Source organism: Oncorhynchus mykiss, chromosome 20 (assembly GCF_013265735.2).
Source record: "Oncorhynchus mykiss isolate Arlee chromosome 20, USDA_OmykA_1.1, whole genome shotgun sequence".
NCBI classification, from domain to species: Eukaryota; Metazoa; Chordata; class Actinopteri; order Salmoniformes; family Salmonidae; genus Oncorhynchus; species Oncorhynchus mykiss.
Window position 1 is genome coordinate 39069752 of NC_048584.1, and position 26813 is coordinate 39096564.

At 46.0% G+C, this 26813-nt stretch overlaps 1 protein-coding gene across 3 annotated transcripts in view; it reads right to left on the reverse strand.

Annotated features, from left to right (window-relative positions):
- Positions 1-291: 291 nt before the first annotated feature.
- Positions 292-26813, reverse strand: part of LOC110499545 (protein HID1-like) — a 31128-nt gene continuing 4606 nt past the window's right edge. Inside the window, exons 3-20 of one of the 3 annotated variants that reach the window (XM_036956324.1) lie at positions 23530-23700; positions 21093-21209; positions 18306-18412; positions 17952-18065; positions 17630-17849; positions 17402-17458; positions 17115-17255; positions 8506-8596; positions 8267-8418; positions 6725-6803; positions 6351-6515; positions 5844-5935; positions 4840-4984; positions 4338-4525; positions 4065-4154; positions 2927-3018; positions 2379-2537; positions 292-957 (exon numbers count right to left, since the gene is read on the reverse strand). In XM_036956324.1, coding sequence (XP_036812219.1) covers positions 894-957; positions 2379-2537; positions 2927-3018; positions 4065-4154; positions 4338-4525; positions 4840-4984; positions 5844-5935; positions 6351-6515; positions 6725-6803; positions 8267-8418; positions 8506-8596; positions 17115-17255; positions 17402-17458; positions 17630-17849; positions 17952-18065; positions 18306-18412; positions 21093-21209; positions 23530-23700 — 2244 coding nt within the window. In that variant the 3' untranslated portion in view covers positions 292-893. Of the gene's footprint in view, positions 958-2378; positions 2538-2926; positions 3019-4064; positions 4155-4337; positions 4526-4839; positions 4985-5843; positions 5936-6350; positions 6516-6724; positions 6804-8266; positions 8419-8505; positions 8597-17114; positions 17256-17401; positions 17459-17629; positions 17850-17951; positions 18066-18305; positions 18413-21092; positions 21213-23529; positions 23701-26813 lie in introns of all 3 variants that reach the window. The other 2 variants (XM_036956323.1, XM_036956325.1) reach the window with 2 other exon arrangements.

The following is a 26813-nucleotide window of genomic DNA, read 5'->3' on the forward strand; positions in this document are numbered from 1 at the left end:
AAAAGGCCCATTTTATTGCTTCTTTAATCAGGACAACAGTCTTCAGCTGTGCTAACATTATAGCGAAATTGTTTTCTAATGATCAATTAGCCTTTTAAAATGATAAACTTGGATTAGCTAACACAACGTGCCAGTGGAACACAGGAGTGTTGGTTGCTGATAATGGGCCTCTGTACGCCTATGTAGATATTCCATTAAAAATCAGCCGTTTCCAGCTACAATAGTCATTTAAGACATTAACAATGGCTACCACTGTATTTCTGATCAATCTGATGTTATTTTAATGGACAAAAAAAATGTTTTTTTTTTTTTCAAAAACAAGGACATTTCTAAGTGACCCCAAACTTTTGAAGGGAAGTGTACATACAGTAGTGTATACATGTTTGTTTGGCAAAAAAAAAATACACACAGCAAATTAATAAAGGAATATACCCATGGAAAGCTGCCAAATCATGACTAGAAGAGGGTTAACATGGCAGACCTTCTGGCAGTTGTAGTAGCAGACAGCTTGTAGGAAAAGTGGTTTCGTGACAGTGGTTTGTTACATGATGTTCTACGGGTTGGCACTTCGCAAGAAACAAAACAGAGAAAAAAAAAAAAAACTGTAAATTCCTGTTTTCTAGAACAGGTGTGTCTGGTGAAAATCTTCATCCTCCTCTTCCACACTTCTGTTCAGGTTTGAAGATGGCAGTTGGTGAGAGAGCGGTTGGTGGTTCCCGAGGGCGAACCAGCCATTCCCGAGAGACGTTGTCTGCTTCCCAAATGGCGCTCTACCCCCTATGTAGTGCACTACTTTTTACAGGGGCCCATAGAGCTCGTCAAAAGTGGTGCACTATGAACAGGATAGGGTACCATTTGGGCCGCAGTCATAGAGACCTGTTCACCAGCTCCACTTAGATCCTCTGAATCTCAAACAGTCTGACGTCAGTGTCATACCAGATCGGGGGATCCACGTTACTACGGTAACAACAAGAGTCATTGTTAATAAAGATCAGATTGGATTTGAGTGACCATGACAACGACCACCTGTGCTTCATGGACTAAGCGACTCGGCTAGTTGGTGTGGCTGACCACAAGCTGGGAGCCTGGTTCCTAGACCTGGCTGGGGGCCTGGTTCCTAGACCTGGCTGGGGGCCTGGTTCCTAGACCTGGCTGGGGGCCTGGTTCCTAGACCTGGCTGGGGGCCTGTTCCAGAAAGCTGGATCAATAAGTTAGCCAGGTGACTAAAATTGCTTGAAATAACTTAATGTTAAGAAATATAATGATAATGTATAACGGTAGCTTTCTTAAATTAACCAGAATATCAAGTTATATTTATCAAAATCAGCTGACCAATTTAATAATCCTGCTTTCAAGAATACCCCACTCCTCTAATTAATTACTCCTAAATATGTGTTAACTCGGTCTGAACTATATAGTGGTTTGTCTTATTCATTCTGTATACGGATTAGGTCTTTTCAGTGGTGTAATGTTCTTAAGTAAAAATACTTGAAAGTACTACTGTAGTAGTTTTTGTAGGGGTATCTGTACTTAACTATTTATATTTTTGACTACTCTTACTTCAATACATTCCTAAAGAAAATAAATGTACTTTCTACTCCATACATTTTCCCTGACAAACAAAATTACTCCTTACATTTTCAATGCTTAGCAGGACAGGAAAATGGTCCCATTCACACACTTATCAAGAGAACACATTGGTCATCCCTTCTGCCTCTGATCTGGAGGACTCACTAAACACACATGCATTGTTTGTATATTCTGTCTGAGTGTTGGCGTGTGCCCTTGGCTACATTTTTAAAACAAGAAAATGGTGCCGCCTGCTTTGCTTAATAGAAGGGATTTTTTTACTTTCGATAGTTAAGTATATTTGAGAAATGACATGTACTTTTGATACTTAAGTATATTTAAAACCCAAATACTTTTATACTTTTACTCAAGTAGTATTTTACTGGGTGACTTACCTTAATAGAAAGTTACTCAACTAAAAGTATCTCTACTTTTACTAAAAGTATCTCTACCTTTACTAAAAGTATCTCTACCTTTACTAAAAGTATCTCTACCTTTACTAAAAGTATCTCTACCTTTACTAAAAGTATCTCTACCTTTACTAAAAGTATCTCTACCTTTACTAAAAGTATCTCTACCTTTACTAAAAGTATCTCTACTTTTACTCAAGTATCTCTACTTTTACTCAAGTATCTCTACTTTTACTCAAGTATCTCTACTTTTACTCAAGTATCTCTACTTTTACTCAAGTATGCCATTTTGGGCCCTTTGTCCGCCACTGGGTATTTTACTACTATTGACATTATCACCATCATTAACCATTGTAAATATCTTAATGTTTCCCTTTTCATTTGGCCCACGTTGCTTACCGTAGGTAGATTACTCCCCACATGTATGTGCGGAACCACATGGCGGTGCCCGCGTTGGCCTGGTACTTCCTGATTAAGATGGGGTGAGGTACAGGCAGCAGGCCCACCAGGGTCCCATGCTGCAGAAACTTCAGGATCTCTGACTCGTCGGTCAGACCCCTGGAGGAGATAAACACATCACTTGACTTACTTTAATACATTTAGTTTTACAGGGACAGTGCACATTAAAATCTACATTACTGTAAAAGGTGCCAGTTTTAGCCGGCCGGCTAATATTCAACCGCAGTCCCTGGGCAGGTAATATACATACATACATACATACATGTAGTCTCTCGCATCCATGCTAATCCAGTTCTAGTGAATTCTATTGATCACGGTGTTCTGATCACTTCTGGGTTCCACAATCAAGAAAGATGACAATCCTATTGATAATGTCAGTCATAGACACATCTATTTCAAAGCTCTCAGTTTTCGGAACACGTAGGGTTCCACAACCAAAACCACAAAAATATAACCTCTCCGTTTCCCTTAGGATCCTCGTCTCTTACTTGTCGATGCAGATCTTCTCCACCTGAGGAACCAGAACTTGTAGCAGCCTCATGATCGTCTGGAGAGGAAGCTTACTCTTCCAGGAGAGGACCTAGTAGAGAACAGATGAGGGAGGGAGACATGGCTGGATGAGGGAGGGATACATGGCTGGATGAGGGAGGGGGACATGGCTGGATGAGGGAGGGAGACATGGCTGGATGAGGGAGGGAGACATGGCTGGATGAGGGAGGGAGACATGGCTGGATGAGGGAGGGAGACATGGCTGGATGAGGGAGGGAGACATGGCTGGATGAGGGAGGGAGACATGGCTGGATGAGGGAGGGAGACATGGATGGAGGGAGGGCTGGATGGAGGGAGAGCTGGATGGAGGGAGGGAGGGAGGGAAGGATGGCTGGATGGAACGAGACATGGCTGGATGAGGGAGGGAGACATGGCTGGATGAGGGAGAGAGACATGGCTGGATGAGGGAGAGAGACATGGCTGGATGAGGGAGAGAGACATGGCTGGATGAGGGAGAGAGACATGGCTGGATGAGGGAGGGAGGGAGAGAGACATGACTGGATGAGGGAGGGAGGGAGAGAGACATGACTGGATGAGGGAGGGAGGGAGAGAGACATGACTGGATGAGGGAGGGAGGGAGACAGACATGACTGGATGAGGGAGGGAGGGAGGGAGACAGACATGGCTGGATGAGGGAGGGAGGGAGGGAGGGAGACAGACATGGCTGGATGAGGGAGGGAGGGAGGGAGACATACATGGCTGGATGAGGGAGGGAGGGAGGGAGACAGACATGGCTGGATGAGGGAGGGAGGGAGGGAGGCAGACATGGCTGGATGAGGGAGGGAGGGAGGGAGGGAGACAGACATGGCTGGATGAGGGAGGGGGGAGGGAGACATGGCTGGATGAGGGAGGGAGGGAGGGAGAGAGGGAGAGAGACATGGCTGGATGAGGGAGGGAGGGAGGGAGAGAGGGAGAGAGACATGGCTGGATGAGGGAGGGAGGGAGAGAGAGAGACATGGCTGGATGAGGGAGGGAGGGAGGGAGGGAGGGAGGGAGGGAGGGAGGGAGGGAGGGAGGGAGGGAGGGAGGGAGGGAGGGAGGGAGGGAAGGAGGGAGGGAGGGAGGGAGGGCTCTTACCCAGTCTGGAGTGGGGTTCCAGTACACAGCTGATGATGATACACTGGACAAACGACTTCTGGCCAGCTCTGACTCTGGTTGAAAGGCCTCCTTGATAGGAAGAAGAGGAACCATTATAGTCACTAGGCTCAATCTTATTGTCAGTGAGCAGTAACATACTGTATATCTCTGACAAGTTATTTCATCCTGTATATAACTTCACACTAAATGATTCTCACAAGACTTGCTTTCCAGTGAGCTGCGTTCATAAGTCTCTACATGCAGAGATCTTACCTCGTTATCTCTCCCCGAGTTGGACTCTGTATCGCTGGCTCCAGCTATACCACTGGTGTCAGCGGCAAGGGACTGCGGAGAGTGAGTGTGTTGGGGAGAGTGGACGTTTTGGTCAGTGGTCATGTGCTGGAGACAGACCATGGTGCCATCCTCAGAGACCTGAGCCTTCTCTGTCAGCTTGTCAATAGCTACAGGGACCAAACAACAAGAAAGACCCTTAGGGAACGGTTCAATGGTTTCTAACAATGTGACAAAACAAATTATTTTCGTACGACTTAAAAGAAACCAATTGCTGTTGTTTTTATAAAAGGGGTGAGGGAATTGCAGAAGTTATGTGATGAAACAGAGTAGTAGGATATAAGTTAGGGATAGCTGAGTGGAAACCCGACAAACCCAGTTAATAGAATTGATTATAATGAAATATAAAACCTTAACATACCATAGGGAAAAGTGCTTTGCAAAATACAGGCATGCATGGAGAGCTCCAGGAGAGGGGGGGTACCTGGTATGGCCACGAGACTGGCTTTGAGTGTCCCTGGCTCAGCTGGGACGGCCGGTCGGGACCCCTCCATGGAGATGGTCTCCTGGGAGTTGATCCGGGAGATAATGGCCGTGGTAGTCTTCTTCCTCTTCTTCATTTGCAGGGCCTTGTTAGAAGAATGGAAAATTAAATGAACCAAGTAATTACTGACCCACTTTACATGTTTTATGAGATCAACTGTTTTGTCAAGTCAGATTTATTTAAGTACATTTCACAACTCTTCTTTTTTAAACTATGGGGGAAAATATTGACCGTTGCCTTAAAGCCTCTTTGTACTGTTTTATGCAAGAGGATAGAGTTCTACGTTACTACGGCAACTGCACTGCCCACAACCGCAGGGCTCTCCAGAGGGCGGTCTGCACAACGCATCACCGGGGGCACACTACCTGCCGTCCAGGAGACCTACAGCACCCGATGTCACAGGAAGGCCAAACAGATTATCAAGCACTACAGCCACTGCCTGTTCACACCGCTATCATCCAGAAGGCGAGGTCAGTACAGGTGCCTCAAAGCTGGGACCGAGAGACTGAAAAACAGCTTCTATCTCAAGGCCATCAGACTGGTAAATAGTCATCACTAGCACAGAGAGGCTGCTGCCTACATACAGACTTGAAATCCTTGGCCACTTTAATAAAAATGGAACACTAGTCACTTTAATAATGTTGACACATCTTGCATTACCCATATCATATGTATATACTGTATTTTACACTATTCTACTGTATCTTAGTCTATGCTGCTCTGACATTGCTCATCCATATATTTCTATAGTCTTAATTCCATTCCTTTACTCTAGATGTGTCTGTATACGTTGTGAAATTGTTAGAAATGACTTGTTAGATACTACTGCACTGTTGGAACTAGAAGCACAAGCATTTCGCTACACCTACAATAACATCTGCTAAACACGTGTATGTGACCCATACAATGTGATTTGATTTAGAAAGCACGTCGTCTCTCTCTACCTTGTGGATGGTGGCTGGGTCAGAGGACAGATTGGCCAGCTGGTGGAAGATGTTGCGTTTACGGATGATGGCGTACACCAGGTTACAGTTACCTGCGAAGGAGAAGAACAGTTACCGGGCAGGTTAATCATGTCAACGTTTAAAAGAGACACTCCAGAAAGAAGTAGGGAAAAGGAGCTTTTAAATAGTGTCAGTCTGGCCAGGTTGTGTTCTGGTCATTTCACGGCAATCATGTTGATGCAATCCCATTGTCCACCAAGAGATGGCACTGTTCCCATACTGCCCAGTCAATGCTAGGTGATGTCTTCGGAGGAGTCTGAGCCAGCCTCTCGACCACAACCATTCTAGATTTTCTTTACTACGGTGTGATGTCTGACAACATGAGACTAGAGCCTGGGTCCCAGATCACTTTGTGCAGTCTTGACAACTCCTTGTCACTTAATTGCCATGTCTGACAAGAAAGCACAATCAGATCTGGGACCTGAGCTAACGAGAGCCAGGTTTTACCATCAAACTGATACTGGATGAGGTTGTTGAAGACCTCCAGCAGGAAGAAGACAAGATGGTGGTTCTGGGAGGCAGAGAAGAGGAACCAGTTGGTGGAGAAGGCTTCCAGGAGGTGGAGCAGCTTGTTAGCTGCCACCATGGACAGACTCTTCAGGTAAGGAGACACTGTGGAGGAGAAATAGAAGTTGGTTAGCTGCCACCATGGACAGACTCTTCAGGTAAGGAGACACTGTGGAGGATGGTGGTGTACTGGTGTCAATAACCTGCAATATCCAGATGCAGCCAACAGGTGGCGACCCTTTCAATGACAGTCAGACACTCACCCAAAGATTTAAATAGAATAGAAGTATTATATTGTATCTCTGAGCACTTACCGTTCACTACGATAGTGAGCAGGCAGTCAAAGAGGGGCTGCAGGCGTTGATGTCCACTAGTGATGATCTTGTGGAAGATCTAGACAATCACATATGAAGACTGCCATGAGGCAGATGATCCACCAGCGTCCAGACAGTTATGTTAATACTGTATATCATACACTGATCAGATTTTTTTCTGCACTTGAGTTAAAAAAATAAAATAAATTGTGCCTCTGCCGGCAAACAACAACCTTCATCAGAGCATGCTCCCATCCTCCCTCCCTGCCATCCATCCATCCATCCTCCCTGCCATCCATCCATCCATCCTCCCTCCCTCCCTCCCTCCCATCCATCCATCCATCCCTCCCTGCCATCCATCCCTCCCATCCATCCATCCCTCCCTGCCATCCATCCATCCATCCTCCCTCCCTGCCATCCATCCCTCCCTCCCATCCTCCCTCCATCCATCCCTCCATCCATCCCTCCCTGCCATCCATCCATCCATCCATCCTCCCTCCCTGCCATCCATCCCTCCCATCCATCCATCCCTCCCTCCATCCCTCCCTGCCATCCATCCTCCCTCCCTCCCTGCCATCCATCAATCCCTCCCTGCCATCCATCCATCCATCCTCCCTCCCTCCCATCCATCCATCCATCCATCCTCCCTCCCTCCCTCCCTCCCTCCCTCACTGCCATCCATCCATCCATCCTCCCTCCCATCCATCCATCCTCCCTCCCTGCCATCCATCCTCCCTTCCTGCCATACATCCATCTTCCCTCCCTGCCATCCATCCATCCATCCTCCCTCCCTCCCTCCTCCCTCCCATCCACCCTCCCTCCCTCCCATCCATCCTCCCACCCTCCCTCCCATCCATCCATCCTCCCTCCCTCCCTCCCATCCATCCTCCATCCACCCCATCCATCCATCCATCCTCCCTCCCTCCCTCCCATCCATCCTCCATCCCATCCATCCTCCCTCCCTCCCTCCCATCCATCCATCCTCCCTCCCTCCCTCCATCCCATCCATCCATCCTCCCTCCCTCCATCCCATCCATCCTCCCTCCCTCCATCCCATCCATCCATCTTCCCTCCATCCATCCCTCCCTCTCTCTCTCCCTCCATCCATCCATCTTCCCTCCATCCATCCCTCCCTCTCTCCCTCCATCCATCCTCCCTCCCATCCATCCATAATTGTTTTGTGCCTCTGCCGTCGGTAAACAACGACCTTCATCAGAGCATGCTCCCATCTTCCCTCCCTCCCATCCATCCATCCATCCTCCCTCCCCCTCATCCATCCAATCATCCTTCCTCCCTCCATCCATCCATCAGTCCTCCCTCCCTCCCTCCCTCCCTCCCTCCCATCCATCCATCCATCCATCCATAATTGTTGTGTGCCTCTGCCGTCGGTAACCAATGACCTTCAGAGCATGCTCCTATCCTCCCCTCCCATCCTCTCTCCCTCCCATGCATCCTATCTCCCTCCCATCCACCCTCTCTCCCTCCCATCCACCCTCGGCATCCAGGGAAGCATTGAGACGTCACTCAGACAGCTCTCCTCACCACTATGAGCAGGTCAGCATGAGTTCCAGTGAACACAGGGATGTCCATGGGGACTCGTACAGAGTAGGGTTTATTCAAACGCACACCAAAGTTCCTCTCTCCACTCAGCAGCAGCAGGATAAACACACCGATGTGTACCAGGCCCACACGAGCTGCACACACAGACACACACACACACAGAGTACACATAAGAAGATGAAACACACACACACACACACACACAGCTCCATGTGACTCACACTGGTCAGCCCGTGCATCATTCAGGTAAAACAGGATAGGCACCAGGACATCCAGAACATCACTGCTCTTCAACACAAAGAACAGGAACTTCTGAAACACAAAAAAATAGCAAGTTTGGAGGCTAAACGAGATCAACTAAAGGCACCAAGATTGTGAGCTTCAATATTACGTGAATATTCTCGCTTGTACTTTGTGGAAACAGTTAGGAACAACAATACTGTACTTAAAAATATCAGACCCCCAGAGGTCAAACACAGACAATACCTGTCAAAGTTAAAACAAGACCATTGTCACAATCTTTTTACAACGTGTTCTCTGCAAATGTCACTCAGGTGACGAAACACATTAAAACATAAAATCTGTATTTTGGAGGTAAACACTTATAGGCATCTCCTCAGTGCATTCACAATCAGAGAGAGAGGAGGATGTAATCAATGTGCGACGCAACGAGGCGTGTACGAAGCACACAGATGAACAGATGGCAGTCTGAGGGCAGAAGAGTAGAGCAATGTGATGCAGGAAGTGTTGAGGTGGATAGGTGTGATAGGCCGCATTATTCTACAGACGACCCTCTCAGCGGTCTACAGACGACCCTCTCAGCGGTCTACAGACGACCCTCTCAGCGGTCTACAGACGACCCTCTCAGCGGTCTACAGACGACCCTCTCAGCGGTCTACAGACGACCCTCTCAGCGGTCTATGTGAGCTCGATTTTATACACCTGTCAGCAATGGGTGTGGCTGAAATAGCTGAATCCACTAATTTGAAGGGGTGTCCACATACACAATATATACAAAAGTATGTAAAATTTAGAATGGCCCATTATCAAATGGGCAAGAAGAGGGGTCGGGGGGAGAAAAAAAAAACTGTCTCTGTTTGACTCGAATAGCGAATGGAGGCTGTCATGACGTTGCCCTGTTGGTGAGGTTTATGACCCCCATAAATACCTTTTCCCCTTTTCTCGCTCTACAGGAAACCCCTTTGTGTGAACATAGAGAGAGTATGGGAACGTCAAAAGGTGGGGAACGGAACAATATTTCGGTAATCCAACCAGTTGAAGGTATCCATTGGTACTTAAAAATAATATGATGTCAGATCAGTTGTTGTCTGGGACATTATATCTGATGATAGGACGACATAATATGATGTCAGATCAGTTGTTGTCTGGGACATTATATCTGAGATGATAGGACGACATAATATGATGTCAGATCAGTTGTTGTCTGGGACATTATATCTGATGATAGGACGACATAATATGATGTCAGATCAGTTGTTGTCTGGGACATTATATCTGATGATAGGACGACATAATATGATGTCAGATCAGTTGTTGTCTGGGACATTATATCTGATGATAAATTTTATCTTGGAAAGTCTACAGATTCTAGTCATCGGATATACATGGAATTGTAGTGCAATTTGAATGCTTAAATATGAAACTATTTGTGAAAAGATTAAAAGTACTTTTAGTTTTAATTTCAGAGAATAGTTTTCATAAGTAAAATATGCTCACTCAGTGGCTACGCCCGAGTGAACCAATTCACGGCTGGCTAAGCCAACCTCAGCGTGAGCTCTGGTTGCAAATGGTTGAACGACTACAACCTAACATTGTGTTCCCTATGACGTGAGGACTGATGTCCATACGTTTAAGAGGGTGAATTTCAATGTGGAGGTGACGATCGCCACGCTGGAAGGATGAATATCAACTATACCAGCCAGAATATAGCATGGAGCTTATAGTATGGCAACTTGGTATGAACTCTGAACTCTTATTCACTAAAGAAGTGATACATCCTAGATCCTAGATCCCTACATCCTTATCAGCAGCAGCTGTAAATGTGCGTGGCCTAGGAAAGGACGGACAATCTCTTCAGAGCGACAGGGTACTACAATGCATCCATTCTACCACACGACGACAGAGTACTACAACGTATCAGTTCTACCACACGACGACAGAGTACTACAACGTATCCATTGTACCACACGACGACAGAGTACTACAACGTATCCATTGTACCACACGACGACAGAGTACTACAACGTATCCATTGTACCACACGACGACAGAGTACTACAACGTATCAGTTCTACCACACGACGACAGAGTACTACAACGTATCCATTCTACCACACGACGACAGAGTACTACAACGTATCAGTTCTACCACACGACGACAGAGTACTACAACGTATCCATTGTACCACACGACGACAGAGTACTACAACGTATCCATTGTACCACACGACGAGAGTACTACAACGTATCCATTGTACCACACGACGACAGAGTACTACAACGTATCCATTGTACCACACGACGACAGAGTACTACAACGTATCAGTTCTACCACACGACGACAGAGTACTACAACGTATCAGTTCTACCACACAACGACAGAGTACTACAACGTATCAGTTCTACCACACAACGACAGAGTACTACAACGTATCAGTTCTACCACACAACGACAGAGTACTACAACGTATCCTTTCTACCAAATGACGACAGACTACAACGTATCCGCCCAGAAATATTCTTCAAAGGAAGCGCAGCTCAGAGTAAATATATTTATTGTATTTTCCTTTTCCGAAAGGGCGGTTATTTAGAATGCATAAGATTCTGTATTTACGATAGCGTAGCTTCATAAGGTCCGATAGACACCCAATCCTTTTGTTCCTCAGTCTTCCCACTCTTTCATTCAAACCCAACACCCTTTCTTTGTGTAACCAGCCATCATATCGGTTTCGTCCACTAGGGACGTTTTCTTATGACATAAATAGTAGTCAATGTATGATCCATCCTGTGTAGATGTAATTCTGTGTGATTATTTAGTTATTTAGTAAATAAATAATTAAACCAAATGTTGTATTGCTGATTCAACTTGTTAGCCAGGGTCCGTGAAGATAACCAAGAATTTTACGATGTCCAGATGAGACTGAATAGGGTGACGATTAATAATTGACTGCTATTGATATAAAAGGTTACCAGGTCTATAAACATTATTCCGTGGTGCCCCGACTTCCTAGTTAATTACATTTACATGACTAGTTTAATCAGGTAATATGAATTACAGAGAATATATTTTATAAAATAGCATGTCATATAATTGAATCCATAGAAAAGACACGACACCGCTTTCCTGTTGGTTCGTTTTTTCAAATCATGCCAGGTAGGCTACGCCACTTATTTCACTCCAAGCATCAACCAACCACTGTTTGAGGAGCATGCAGCCTCTTCCCACTCGACAGGTGATATTCCACCCAAATTCTCTATGCCCTACAACCTTGTTCCTGCAGCTAACCAGTGGTTAATTTGGGAAATGAAGTGAAACCTGTTTGGGAACATTGATATATTTTGTTGTGAAAACTATTTAATTAAAACCGGTGACAGCCCGTCACTCTGTGTGCTCAAGAAAGGAATGAAGGGTAGAGAGGAGATGGAAACTCACTGTGGTGACATATTCTGTAGCTAAAGGTAATGTGCCAGCCTATATGAAAATAGAAGCTATTCAAGGCTATTCAAAATCAAATACAAATTCATTATAATTGTAGGCGAACTCTGTAAGCTGCAATGCACAATCAATTAACAAAAAGCATGGCCTAGGGCTATATGTTCTCTCCCAGACTCATGTATAGAAATTTTGGAGCATAACGTAACCAGTCCGTCCAGTATACTTAATAATACAGTCTACACTCAAGGGCAATTACTAGAATAAAAGTTTAATTTTGGAGAATAGACTCGACGAATCACATACCAAAGAAATCTTAAAATCAGACATCTTAACCAAAGACATCTTAAAATCAGACATCTTAACCCAGTTTAATTCAGTATTTTTTTCTCCCCAGGCTTGGGCTCATATATATATATATATATATATATATATATATATATATATATATATATATATACATACATACATACACACACACACACACACATATACACATATACACACTGCTCAAAAAAATAAAGGGAACACTTAAACACCACAATGTAACTCCAAGTCAACACACTTCTGTGAAATCAAACTGTCCACTTAGGAAGCAACACTGATTGACAATAAATGTCACTTGCTGTTGTGCAAATGGAATAGACAACAGGTGGAAATTATAGGCAATTAGCAAGACACCCCCAATAAAGGAGTGGATCTGCAGGTGGTGACCACAGACCACTTCTCAGTTCCTATGCTTCCTGGCTGATGTTTTGGTCACTTGAATGCTGGTGGTGCTTTCACTCTAGTGGTAGCATGAGACGTAATCTACAACCCACACAAGTGGCTCAGGTAGTGCAGCTCATCCAGGATGGCACATCAATGCGAGCTGTGGCAAGAAGGTTTGCTGTGTCTGTCAGCGTAGTGTCCAGAGCATGGAGGCGCTACCAGGAGACAAGCCAGTACATCAGGAGACGTGGAGGAGGCCGTAGGAGGGCAACAACCCAGCAGCAGGACCGCTTCCTCCGCCTTTGTGCAAGGAGGAGCACTGCGAGAGCCCTGCAAAATGACCTCCAGCAGGCCACAAATGTGCAGGTGTCTGCTCAAACGGTCAGAAACAAACTCCATGAGGGTGGTATGAGGGCCCGACGTCCACAGGTGAGGGTTGTGCTTACAGCCCAACACCGTGCAGGACGTTTGGCATTTGCCAGAGAACACCAAGATTGGCAAATTCGCCACTGGCGCCCTGTGCTCTTCACAGATGAAAGCAGGTTCACACGGAGCACATGTGACAGATGTGACAGTCTGGAGACGCCGTGGAGAACGTTCTGCTGCCTGCAACATCCTCCAGCATGACCGGTTTGGCAGTGGGTCAGTCATGGTGTGGGGTGGCATTTCTTTGGGGGGCCGCACAGCCCTCCATGTGCTCGCCAGAGGTAGCCTGACTGCCATTAGGTACCGAGATGAGATCCTCAGACTCCTTGTGAGACCATATGCTGGTGCGGTTGGCCCTGGGTTCCTCCTAATGCAAGACAATGCTAGACCTCATGTGGCTGGAGTGTGTCAGCAGTTCCTGCAAGAGGAAGGCATTGATGCTATGGACTGGCCCGCCCGTTCCCCAGACATGAATCCAATTGAGCACATCTGGGACATCATGTCTCGCTCCATCCACCAACGCCACAGACTGTCCAGGAGTTGGCGGATGCTTTTGTCCATGTCTGGGAGGAGATCCCTCAGAAGACCATCCACCACCTCATCAGGAGCATGCCCAGGCGTTGTAGGGAGGTCATAAAGGCACGTGGAGGCCACACACACTACTGAGCCTCATTTGGACTTGTTTTAAGGACATTACATCAAAGTTGGATCAGCCTGTAGTGTGGTTTTCCACTTTAATTTTGAGTGTGACTCCAAATCCAGACCTCCATGGGTTGATAAATTTGATTTCCATTGATAATTTTTGTGTGATTTTGTTGTCAGCACATTCAACTATGTAAAGAAAAAAGTATTTAATAAGAATATTTCATTCATTCAGATCTAGGATGTGTTATTTTAGTGTTCCCTTTATTTTTTGAGCAGTGTATATGCATACAGTATATACACGCATATTAGAGTTTATGCATTGAATGAATCATCACCTTAGAAAGCGTTGTCCATGTCATTGTGTAAGGATTTGAAACAACATCAACAACCATGTGTTACACTCAGTTTCAACCTGCTGTTGAACTTCTTTCTTCAAATTTCTCATCACAGTGAGGTGAGTTTTAAAAGCACGATACTGTTTTGATGATAAGTGTTTGATGTGATTTTTGATTGCATTGATGTCAGAGGGGCAATGGAGCGCTGAGTACCAGGCCATTTAGGACCTGATGGAGGGACAATAGAGCCCTGAGTACCAGGCCATTAGGACCTGATGGAGGGACAATAGAGCCCTGAGTACCAGGCCATTATGACCTGATGGTCATCAGTGAGTTGGGTACTACCAACACATGTCCAGAGTGCATAAGAGGAGATTACTGTTAATGGAATTTTACTTCAGTCATGACTGTTGGTGCGGAGGTAATACAGTCACCATGACTGTTGGTGAAGAGGTAATACGGTCAACATGACTCCCGGTGAGGAGGTAATACAGTCACCATGACTCCCGGTGAGGAGGTAATACAGTCACCATGACTGTTGGTGCGGAGGTAATACAGTCACCATGACTGTTGGTGAAGAGGTAATACGGTCACCATGACTCCCGGTGAGGAGGTAATACAGTCACCATAACTGTTGGTGTGGAGGTAATACAGTCACCATGACTGTTGGTGAAGAGGTAATACGGTCACCATGACTCCCGGTGTGGAGGAAATACAGTCACCATGACTCCCGGTGAGGAGGAAATACAGTCACCATGACTGTTGGTGAAGAGGTAATACAGTCACCATGACTGTTGGTGTGGAGGTAATACAGTCACCATGACTGTTGGTGAAGAGGTAATACGGTCACCATGACTCCCGGTGAGGAGGTAATACAGTCACCATGACTCCCGGTGTGGAGGTAATACAGTCACCATGACTCCCGGTGAGGAGGTAATACAGTCACCATGACTCCCGGTGAGGAGGTAATACAGTCACCATGACTGTTGGTGAAGAGGTAATACGGTCACCATGACTGTTGGTGAGGAGGTAATACAGTCACCATGACTGTTGGTGCGGAGGTAATACGGTCACCATGACTGTTGGTGAGGTGGTAATACAGTCACCATGACTGTTGGTGAAGAGGTAATACAGTCACCATGACTGTTGGTGCGGAGGTAATACAGTCACCATGACTGTTGGTGTGGAGGTAATACAGTCACCATGACTGTTGGTGAAGAGGTAATACGGTCACCATGACTGTTGGTGTGGAGGTAATACAGTCACCATGACTGTTGGTGTGGAGGTAATACGGTCACCATGACTGTTGGTGAAGAGGTAATACGGTCACCATGACTGTTGGTGAAGAGGTAATACAGTCACCATGACTGTTGGTGTGGAGGTAATACAGTCACCATGACTGTTGGTGCGGAGGTAATACAGTCACCATGACTGTTGGTGCGGAGGTAATACAGTCACCATGACTGTTGGTGCGGAGGTAATACAGTCACCATGACTGTTGGTGCGGAGGTAATACAGTCACCATGACTGTTGGTGAGGAGGTAATACGGTCACCATGACTGTTGGTGCGGAGGTAATACGGTCACCATGACTGTTGGTGCGGAGGTAATACGGTCACCATGACTGTTGGTGAGGAGGTAATACAGTCACCATGACTGTTGGTGCGGAAGTAATACGGTCACCATGACTGTTGGTGAGGAGGTAATACAGTCACCATGACTGTTGGTGAGGAGGTAATACAGTCACCATGACTGTTGGTGCGGAGGTAATACGGTCACCATGACTGTTGGTGAAGAGGTAATACGGTCACCATGACTGTTGGTGCGGAGGTAATACGGTCACCATGACTGTTGGTGTGGAGGTAATACGGTCACCATGACTGTTGGTGTGGAGGTAATACGGTCACCATGACTGTTGGTGTGGAGGTAATACGGTCACCATGACTGTTGGTGTGGAGGTAATACGGTCACCATGACTGTTGGTGAAGAGGTAATACGGTCACCATGACTGTTGGTGTGGAGGTAATACGGTCACCATGACTGTTGGTGTGGAAGTAATACATTCACCATGACTCCAGGTGAGGAGGTAATACGGTCACCATGACTGTTGGTGAGGTGGTAATACGGTCACAATGACTGTTGGTGTGGAAGTAATACAGTCACCATGACTCCAGGTGAGGAGGTAATACGGTCACCATGACTGTTGGTGAGGTGGTAATACGGTCACAATGACTGTTGGTGAAGAGGTAATACAGTCACCATGACTGTTGGTGTGGAGGTAATACAGTCACCATGACTGTTGGTGTGGAGGTAATACAGTCACCATGACTGTTGGTGCGGAGGTAATACAGTCACCATGACTGTTGGTGAAGAGGTAATACAGTCACCATGACTGTTAGTGTGGAGGTAATACAGTCACCATGACTGTTGGTGTGGAGGTAATACAGTCACCATGACTGTTGGTGAGGTGGTAATACGGTCACAATGACTGTTGGTGTGGAGGTAATACAGTCACCATGACTGTTGGTGCGGAGGTAATACAGTCACCATGACTGTTGGTGCGGAGGTAATACAGTCACCATGACTGTTGGTGAAGCGGTAATACAGTCACCATGACTGTTGGTGTGGAGGTAATACAGTCACCATGACTCCAGGTGAGGAGGTAATACGGTCACCATGACTGTTGGTGAGGTGGTAATACGGTCACAATGACTGTTGGTGTGGAGGTAATACAGTCACCATGACTGTTGGTGCGGAGGTAATACAGTCACCATGACTGTTGGTGCGGAGGTAAAACGGTCACCATGACTCCAGGTGAGGAGGTAAAACGGTCACCATAACTCCCGGTGCAGCGGTAATACGGTCACCATGACTCCAGGTGAGGAGGTAATACGGTCACCATAACTCCCGGTGCAGCGGTAATACGGTCACCATGACTCCCGGTGAGGAGGTAAAACGGTCCTAGTAAAGGCTAATACAGCACTGTTGTATCCTTTAATGTAGGAATGATGGGATGCAGGTACTAGTACTCCAGTCCGAACCTTGTTGAAGTCACAGAGCTTCCAGAAGAGCACCAGTAGCTCCTGGTGGAACCGGATCTTCTTGGCTGAGTTGGGCAGGTAGGTCTGGATCAGAGGGTTGGTCATCAGTCTGGCCAGCCCCTTCAGGATGAAGCTGAAGTCCTGGAGAAAGACAACAACAACAACAACAAACTCTCCCTTCAAATGCACTGCGACTTAAATGTTTTTTTTAAAAAATGGATATCTGATGGACCCAGAGTCATGTGGTTCTGGATTGACCGTTTGAACAGTGTACGTTAGTGTCTTACCTCCTCCCTATGGATCCTGGACAGGTAGTTTACAAACAGGTTGTCTGGTCCCACCGGCTGAGAACCCAAGGAAGAGAAACATTATGATAACAGATACAACAACCAACAATTCCACGTGGCCAGAGGCAAGATGGAACTATACCACCATGTTGCTTATTCCTATCCAGTTCTCTCAGATCTCCACAAGAAGGGGATTTGAGAATCAGGCGCTCTCTCTCTCTCGTTTACCTCTAGGTCCTCCATGGCGGAGGCGGAATGGTCCAGGCTGTGCTGTGCTGCGGCTGGCCCGGCCTCGTGCTCCAGAGTCACTATGAGGACCTGGACAGCATGCTCCACCAACACCTCTCGGTAGTCAGAGAACATCAGGTGATTGTAAGGGATACCGTAACCCACTGCGTCATAGGCACACACCACGTTGAGGAGAGACGTGAAGAGAGGCAGGGCATGTCTGGGAGGAGGAGAAAGAGGTTAGGATTAGTGTAACACACACTCTTCAGACCAAATCTTCAGTCATAAAGTGTGTGTGTGTGTGTGTGTGTGTGTGTGTTACCGGTTGTCTGTAGCGCAGAAGAAGGTAACCCAGGGGTTGAGGATGTTGTCAGCAGAGGGGGGCAGGTACATGGCCTCAGAGAAACAGGTCAACAGCAGCTTCAGCAGCTCCGTCCTGACCAAGACAGTGGAGAGAAAAATATGAAATATAATCTCTAAAATCAACTCCGAGCCCCCTCTAGGTACTTGTGTAGATCTCAGAGGGCTGGATAGGTCTGGGTAACATGGTGAGAGTTTCATCTTGCCCCCGATGAACCAAGTGGAATTGTCGCCATATTGATTATACCTATCCTACACAAGTAGATCTAGTAATTCAGGGATGCCTCCCCCTTCTCCATCTTCCCTGGGGTCTCACCTGTTGAGGTCGTGGGTGTAGTTGAGTGGGGGGGACTGAGCGAACCCCACTCCTGCCTCCCAGATGTACTCACAGCTGTCTATGGACTGTATGTCCTCCACTGTGTCCTGGGGAAGAGAAGAACACAGAGGTGACCTTCAAGCATAGTCTAGCAGCAATTCCATTTGACTGTTATTGTTACACTCCATAAAACGTAGAACAATGATTGTTCGGTTAACTAAACATGGTACAAACCATAGTTCACTGCACAACGGGTCATGTAAAGAATTCATGATTGTCAAAATGGGACAGTGCTGAGGTCACAAAGGAGACAGTGGGTCATGTTTTATTCATATCAGCAGAGGGTAGAGAGCTGTGACAGAGAGCCGTGACAGAGAGAGCCGTGAGAGCAGTGACAGAGAGCTGTGACTGTGACAGAGAGCTGTGACTGTGACAGAGAGCTGTGACTGTGACAGAGAACTGTGACTGTGACAGAGAGCTGTGACAGAGAGAGCTGTGACAGAGAGCTGTGACATAGAGCTGTGACATAGAGCTGTGACATAGAGCTGTGACAGAGAGCTGTGACTGTGAGAGCTGTGACTGTGAGAGCTGTGACTGACAGAGAGCTGTGACTGACAGAGAGCTGTGACTGACAGAGAGCTGTGACTGACAGAGAGCTGTGACTGACAGAGAGCTGTGACGGACAGAGAGCTGTGACAGAGAGCTGTGACTGAGAGCTGTGACAGAGAGCTGTGACTGTGACAGAGAGCTGTGACTGTGACAGAGAGCTGTGACTGTGACAGAGAGCTGTGACAGAGAGCTGTGACAGAGAGCTGTGACAGAGAGCTGTGACGGTGAGAGCTGTGACTGTGACAGAGAGCTGTGACAGAGAGCTGTGACAGAGAGCTGTGACTGTGAGAGCTGTGACAGAGAGCTGTGACTGTGAGAGCTGTGACAGAGAGCTGAATCATGAACTAAGATGCATCGGGGCCCGTCGGTCATGAACGGGTGACTGATATAAACGGAGCTCCATTTAGGTAATACACTAGTGGGTTAACAGAGACAAACAGCCGGATGGACCAGCCAGTGGGATGGATGCAGGTTGAACCTGCGAGCTTACATTAGTCTATCTAAATTATTTGAAAAGCTAACGATCCAATGGTGAAACTACTCCACTTCATTCAGAGGGTGAATCAAAAGCTAAAAATCTTTTAATTTTCATTTTTTAAAGGCAAACTTGCAATGTATTGGAGGTTGTTTTATGTTGGAAGTGCACTCACAATCTAATTGTTATTTGTCCAATGATGAATTCTTTCTTTCAGTTATTTTTTTAAGGAGTGGCTCAGTCCCACTCCTAGTGGCTCAGTCCCACTCCTAGTGGCTCAGTCCCACTCCTATTGTAGTTCATTTTTCATAAAGCTATTTTTGAAAAGAGAGAACAGTGTTGAAAAGACGGAGAAGATAGGAGGAGGGTGGGTCGGATTCTAACCCATGCCAACTCTGGCGCGTGTGTGCCGGGGGTCAGCGGTTGTAAGCGACAGACACGAAGGCCACCAATAATGTATTTGTCCTATTGGTTGCCTTGAACATGTAATAAAACAATGACATTTCCCCGAACAAAAAAAATAATGCATCTACCTCCTACAAATATATCCATATATTATAATCCACATAAGAATTCCCAAGAGACACGCTGTAGCCTGTACGTAGTTTACATAGGTTACTCGAACTGTCTCAGGTAAAATGTAGGTATGGTACTGCGTTGTATACAAACACCGCTTCCAGCTGCCCCCCCCTTTGGCTCCGGTTCTAAATATTTATTCAGACATTAAAACCCTCCTGCTGCAGGATTATTTCCCTCCTGTGACAAAACAGGTCAAATTAAGATCCTACATCTGTATATAGTGCACTAATATCGATGAGGGCCCATTTTGATCAGGGCTTTGGTTAAAAGTAGAGCACTTATATAGAGAATAGGGTGCAATTTGGGATGTAACTTTTGTTCACACTTCCTTCCACCTGAGTGGAGCACTCACCTGACTTTACCAATCTACAACACCGGAGAGAGATAACTGCGGCAGTCAGGCAGACATTTGAATGCATTGTACTAGAACCTAGTTACAACTTAGTTAGAACTTAGTTAGAACCTAGTTAGAACCTAGTTAGAACCTAGCTGTCAGCAGCAGCCTCATTGTTAATCTTCATAGATGACTATATTAAGAGAGAGTTCAGTTCACAATGTTGTGCGGTCAGTCTTGCAGGATAGTATTCACTCTCAATAGTTGACTCTAACCATGGAAGTGAGAGACGTTCTGTGTGTGTGTGTATCTGTGAGTGAGTGATCAACTGGGGGGGATTAGGAAGGTCTCCACTTTATTTCACAGCCTGCCTAACACCATTGGGCCCTGTCCAGCCAACAACACCATAGAGGTGTTTGCTCAGTGGATAAGGAGTGTCTAACACCCTCCTCCTTTCTCAGCCCAGTTAACAAACATGGCTGAGGGCCACACCTCACCTCACACGGCTCCCGCTGTGCACTGGAGTCACTCATTAACCCTGAACCACTGCCTGTACAGAGGAGACATTCTGGGACATTGTGTTCACTTACAGACCAATCCTAGCTTGGGTTCCGTACAAATGTCCACATAAATGTCCTTTATGTGCACAGATCTTGAATTACAATTTGGCCCCTCAAAAAAAATACAGAACGATAAACTACTTGTCCAGATTGTATTATCGGTTTCTTCCTCGCTGGTCAAGACAAATTTCTCTCAATAGTGTTTGTCCGAAGTGGAGGGGGTTACTCACCGAACCTGTCCTCTTGTGGCTCTGGACGGTGAAGTCTGGACAGAAAAGCAGGTCAGATACAGCCAGGAGGAGAGACTCAGCCAGGGGCCTCGCTCCATCATCATCATCACCTTCATCCTGCTGGGAGATAAGACATCATCATCATCCTTCTCCTCCTAAGACACAATCCAATTATTCTCCTCCTCCTCCTCTGCACCACCACCTTCATCCTCAGTCCGTGGTTCCCATGGCACTGTGAGTTCACCTAGGCAGAGAGCTTGCTAAATATCTGGCTTGACCTTTTTCAGACGAACTCGTGGACAATATTTTTTGTCTCTGCGTGCAGTTTGAAGTAAGTTGCTAACTAGCGTTTGCGCAGATACTAAACCTATGGGTACCTGCTAGCATGCTAACAGTTACCCATATAAAAAAATTGGGGTTCCCGAGTGGCGCAGCGGTCTAAGGCACTGCATCTCAGTGCAAGAGGTGTCACTACAGTACCTGGTTTGAATCTAGGCTTCCTAACATCCGGGCTGTAATTGGGAGTCCCGTAGGGCGGCGCACAATTGGCCCAGCGTTGTCCGGTTTTGGCCGGGGTAGGCCGTCATTGTAAAATACGATTTTGTTCTTAACTGACTTGCCGAGTTAAATCAAAGTTAAATAAATAAATATAATTCCAGTCATTGTGCTAACTGAAGTTAGCATTGGCTCACGAAAATACCTTTTAACTTACTTCTTCAGAGACATAACAGCAGTATCCATGAGTTTATCTGCCTCTGGGGAAAGTAGATAAAGGGCCTCATTGCCAAAATCCCAAAGTATCCCTTTAACAATGTGTGTCTTTGTTTTACTCCATGGACTTTAGGAACCACAACGGAAATACTGTAAGTCTGACTTTGTGTTTTCCCCGTCACATTTAAAAAAACGTGTGTTTTCTTTAACTGGCAAATCAATCAATCCTGCTAGGAGACAGAGAAAGAGCTCGGTCACAGGAAACATGTCCTTGAGATACTAATAGTACATGTATATATTATTACTGTAGTATATGATGGGCTCGGTAGAACTGCATAAAGAATGTGGTAGAAATGTATCAACCAGTCAAAATCAAAGTGTAGTACAGAATGCCTCCTCATTGACAGCCATTCTGCATTCCCTCCCATTCCCATAATAGTTCACCATTCACCCATCCAGCCTCTCACTTTAATTAAAAGGTTATCCAATACCTCTTCAATTCAACCATTGTCCAGGAGGGATGCATGGGATGCAAAGAGGGAGGGGGGCACAATATGAGCACTGTTCAGGCAGGCTGAGGTGCTCTTCAGGCCAGGTAACAGGAGACCCAGCTGGCTCAACAATTAGCCGACATTAAGGGAGAAGGAAATCCCCCACTCAAAGAGCTCTCTCAACCTCAGGATAGTGTTCATTAGGCATGAAAACAGACTGAAATGGGGAGGCACAACATAATCTTGTCCAAAAATCAACAAACATTTTTTTTTTTGTGTGTGTGTGTTATCAAGATGTTTGAAAAACTGTGTGTAAGGTGTGCCCTAATGAACACAACCCTGCTTGGTCAGATCTTACAACACTGGCAGGTCAGAGCCTTGAAAACCTGAATAGACACAGCTCCCACCAGACAACACAGCAGTAGTGGGGTCCAGACAGTACCAGAGTGGAGAACTCATAGATCCAAGTAGAAGATCTGATCTATACAAAGCTGAAAAGGGTGAAAGATCAAACCCGGAGTTGGGAAAGAATAGTATTTCTGTGTGTGTCTGCACTCCAACCCACGACACAGTGAATCTTGGGTGCTAATTTCCCAGCATGCTTTTCACCATGAGAAAAACAATCCTCTATCCAATGATCTGTAAACAAATACATCTATCTGTACATAAAGTAATTCAACCAGAATTTAAATGATTTGTTCAGTCAGTGACAGTGCTGGGTAAGGACTATGGTGAAGCAGTCATGAACTCACTAGTCTGATCCAATCACGTCTCTCTCTCGCTCTCTCTGTAGAGACATAGCAGGCATGCTGATGTAAGTTCATAGGGAGAAGAGAACACACACTGATTCTGAGAGACTGAGTTAATTTAATGGATTGCATAACAGGCAATCTTTTCAACTCAAGCTGCCAGAGAGCTCGAGAAAGAGGCTAGCAAGTGGAGACAGAGGCTAGCATCCTTGGCAGTGTGCATCTCTTAATTTGCCAAGGGGAGACAAAAATGAAGGGAACCGAAAAGTGAGTCTCACAGAAACTAATAATAATAATTAATATGACCTCTGATAAACCGATACACAAATTGCATACATGACGACATCACAACTTCAAAGGGCTCAAATGTCCAATGGGCTAGGGTAACACAGAACACATCTGCACAGCGTTTCTTCTCTCTATTGGAAGGGGCGCCGTTCTTGGTCAGTTTAACCTCAGCCAAGATGAGGAGAACAGTACACTTACCCCAGCTCTCCCGGCACCAGGCACGGTGGACCAGAAGAAGCCTCTCCAGTCTGCGTCCTCAAAGATATACGGTAGGATACGTGTGAGCAGACGGATGCAGTTGAGGACGATCTGTCTCTCCTTCTCCGAGGGACAACCAGATTCAGCCCCCTGGACAAGCTTCTCCACTGCCTGGAATGGACACATTACCATGTATAGTTAGCACTACACAACACACAAACTGCTTCATTTCCTGCTTTTATACAAGCGTTTCCATTTGAGGTCTTATACAGGGGACCCTTGAATGATCTGCCTGTGTCGCGCCTCAACAATAGTTCAGTCCATCTGCTGCAGTAATACAGCCTTTACATTCGACTGGACGGTGAACAACAAAACACTAGCATTCCTTTCACACCAACTGTATCCAAGGTAACCAATGGACTCTGTTTAAATACAGAAAAGGCTCACACACAAACACACACACGTCCCTCTTTCTATTGAAAACCTACAAGAGACATATTATAAGCAAACCCAGATGGAACACCTGACCTGTCACAGCACCACTAAACACACTCAGAATACGCCTGTTACAGCACCACTAAACACACTCAGAATACGCCTGTCACAGCACCACTAAACACACTCAGAATACGCCTGTTACAGCACCACTAAACACACTCAGAATACGCCTGTTACAGCACCACTAAACACACTCAGAATACGCCTGTTACAGCACCACTAAACACACTCAGAATACGCCTGTTACAGCACCACTAAACACACTCAGAATACACCTGTTACAGCACCACTAAACACACTCAGAATACGCCTGTCACAGCACCACTAAACACACTCAGAATACACCTGTTACAGCACCACTAAACACACTCAGAATACGCCTGTTACAGCACCACTAAACACACTCAGAATACGCCTGTTACAGCACCACTAAACACACTCAGAATACGCCTGTTACAGCACCACTAAACACACTCAGAATACGCCTGTTACAGCACCACTAAACACACTCAGAATACACCTGTTACAGCACCACTAAACACACTCAGAATACGCCTGTCACAGCACCACTAAACACACTCAGAATACGCCTGTTACAGCACCACTAAACACACTCAGAATACACCTGTTACAGCACCACTAAACACACTCAGAATACACCTGTCACAGCACCACTAAACACACTCAGAATACGCCTGTTACAGCACCACTAAACACACTCAGAATACACCTGTTACAGCACCACTAAACACACTCAGAATACGCCTGTTACAGCACCACTAAACACACTCAGAATACGCCTGTTACAGCACCACTAAACACACTCAGAATACACCTGTCACAGCACCACTAAACACACTCAGAATACGCCTGTTACAGCACCACTAAACACACTCAGAATACACCTGTTACAGCACCACTAAACACACTCAGAATACACCTGTCACAGCACCACTAAACACACTCAGAATACGCCTGTTACAGCACCACTAAACACACTCAGAATACACCTGTTACAGCACCACTAAACACACTCAGAATACACCTGTTACAGTACCACTAAACACACTCAGAATACGCCTGTTACAGTACCACTAAACACACTCAGAATACGCCTGTTACAGCACCACTAAACACACTCAGAATACGCCTGTTACAGCACCACTAAACACACTCAGAATACAGCACCACTAAACACACTCAGAATACACCTGTTACAGCACCAGTAAACACACTCAGAATACGCCTGTTACAGCACCACTAAACACACTCAGAATACGCCTGTTACAGCACCACTAAACACACTCAGAATACAGCACCACTAAACACACTCAGAATACACCTGTTACAGCAACAGTAAACACACTCAGAATACACCTGTTACAGCACCACTAAACACACTCAGAATACAGCACCACTAAACACACTCAGAATACACCTGTTACAGCACCACTAAACACACTCAGAATACACCTGTTACAGCACCACTAAACACACTCAGAATACGCCTGTTACAGCACCACTAAACACACTCAGAATACACCTGTTACAGCACCACTAAACACACTCAGAATACACCTGTTACAGCACCACTAAACACACTCAGAATACGCCTGTTACAGCACCACTAAACACACTCAGAATACACCTGTTACAGCACCACTAAACACACTCAGAATACAGCACCACTAAACACACTCAGAATACAGCACCACTAAACACACTCAGAATACGCCTGTCACAGCACCACTAAACACACTCAGAATACGCCTGTCACAGCACCACTAAACACACTCAGAATACGCCTGTCACAGCACCACTAAACACACTCAGAATCCGCCTGTCACAGCACCACTAAACACACTCAGAATACACCTGTTACAGCACCACTAAACACACTCAGAATCCGCCTGTTACAGTACCACTAAACACACTCAGAATACACCTGTTACAGCACCACTAAACACACTCAGAATACGCCTGTTACAGCACCACTAAACACACTCAGAATACGCCTGTTACAGCACCACTAAACACACTCAGAATACGCCTGTTACAGCACCACTAAACACACTCAGAATACACCTGTCACAGCACCACTAACCACACTCAGAATACGCCTGTTACAGCACCACTAAACACACTCAGAATACGCCTGTCACAGCACCACTAAACATACTCAGAATACGCCTGTTACAGCACCACTAAACACACTCAGAATACGCCTGTCACAGCACCACTAAACACACTCAGAATACGCCTGTTACAGCACCACTAAACACACTCAGAATACGCCTGTTACAGCACCACTAAACACACTCAGAATACACCTGTCACAGCACCACTAAACACACTCAGAATACACCTGTTACAGCACCACTAAACACACTCAGAATACGCCTGTTACAGCACCATTAAACACACTCAGAATACACCTGTTACAGCACCACTAAACACACTTAGAATACGCCTGTTACAGCACCACTAAACACACTCAGAATCCGCCTGTTACAGCACCACTAAACACACTCAGAATACGCCTGTTACAGCACCACTAAACACACTCAGAATCCGCCTGTTACAGTACCACTAAACACACTCAGAATACGCCTGTTACAGTACCACTAAACACACTCAGAATACGCCTGTTACAGTACCACTAAACACACTCAGAATACGCCTGTTACAGTACCACTAAACACACTCAGAATACGCCTGTTACAGCACCACTAAACACACTCAGAATACGCCTGTTACAGCACCAGTAAACACACTCAGAATACGCC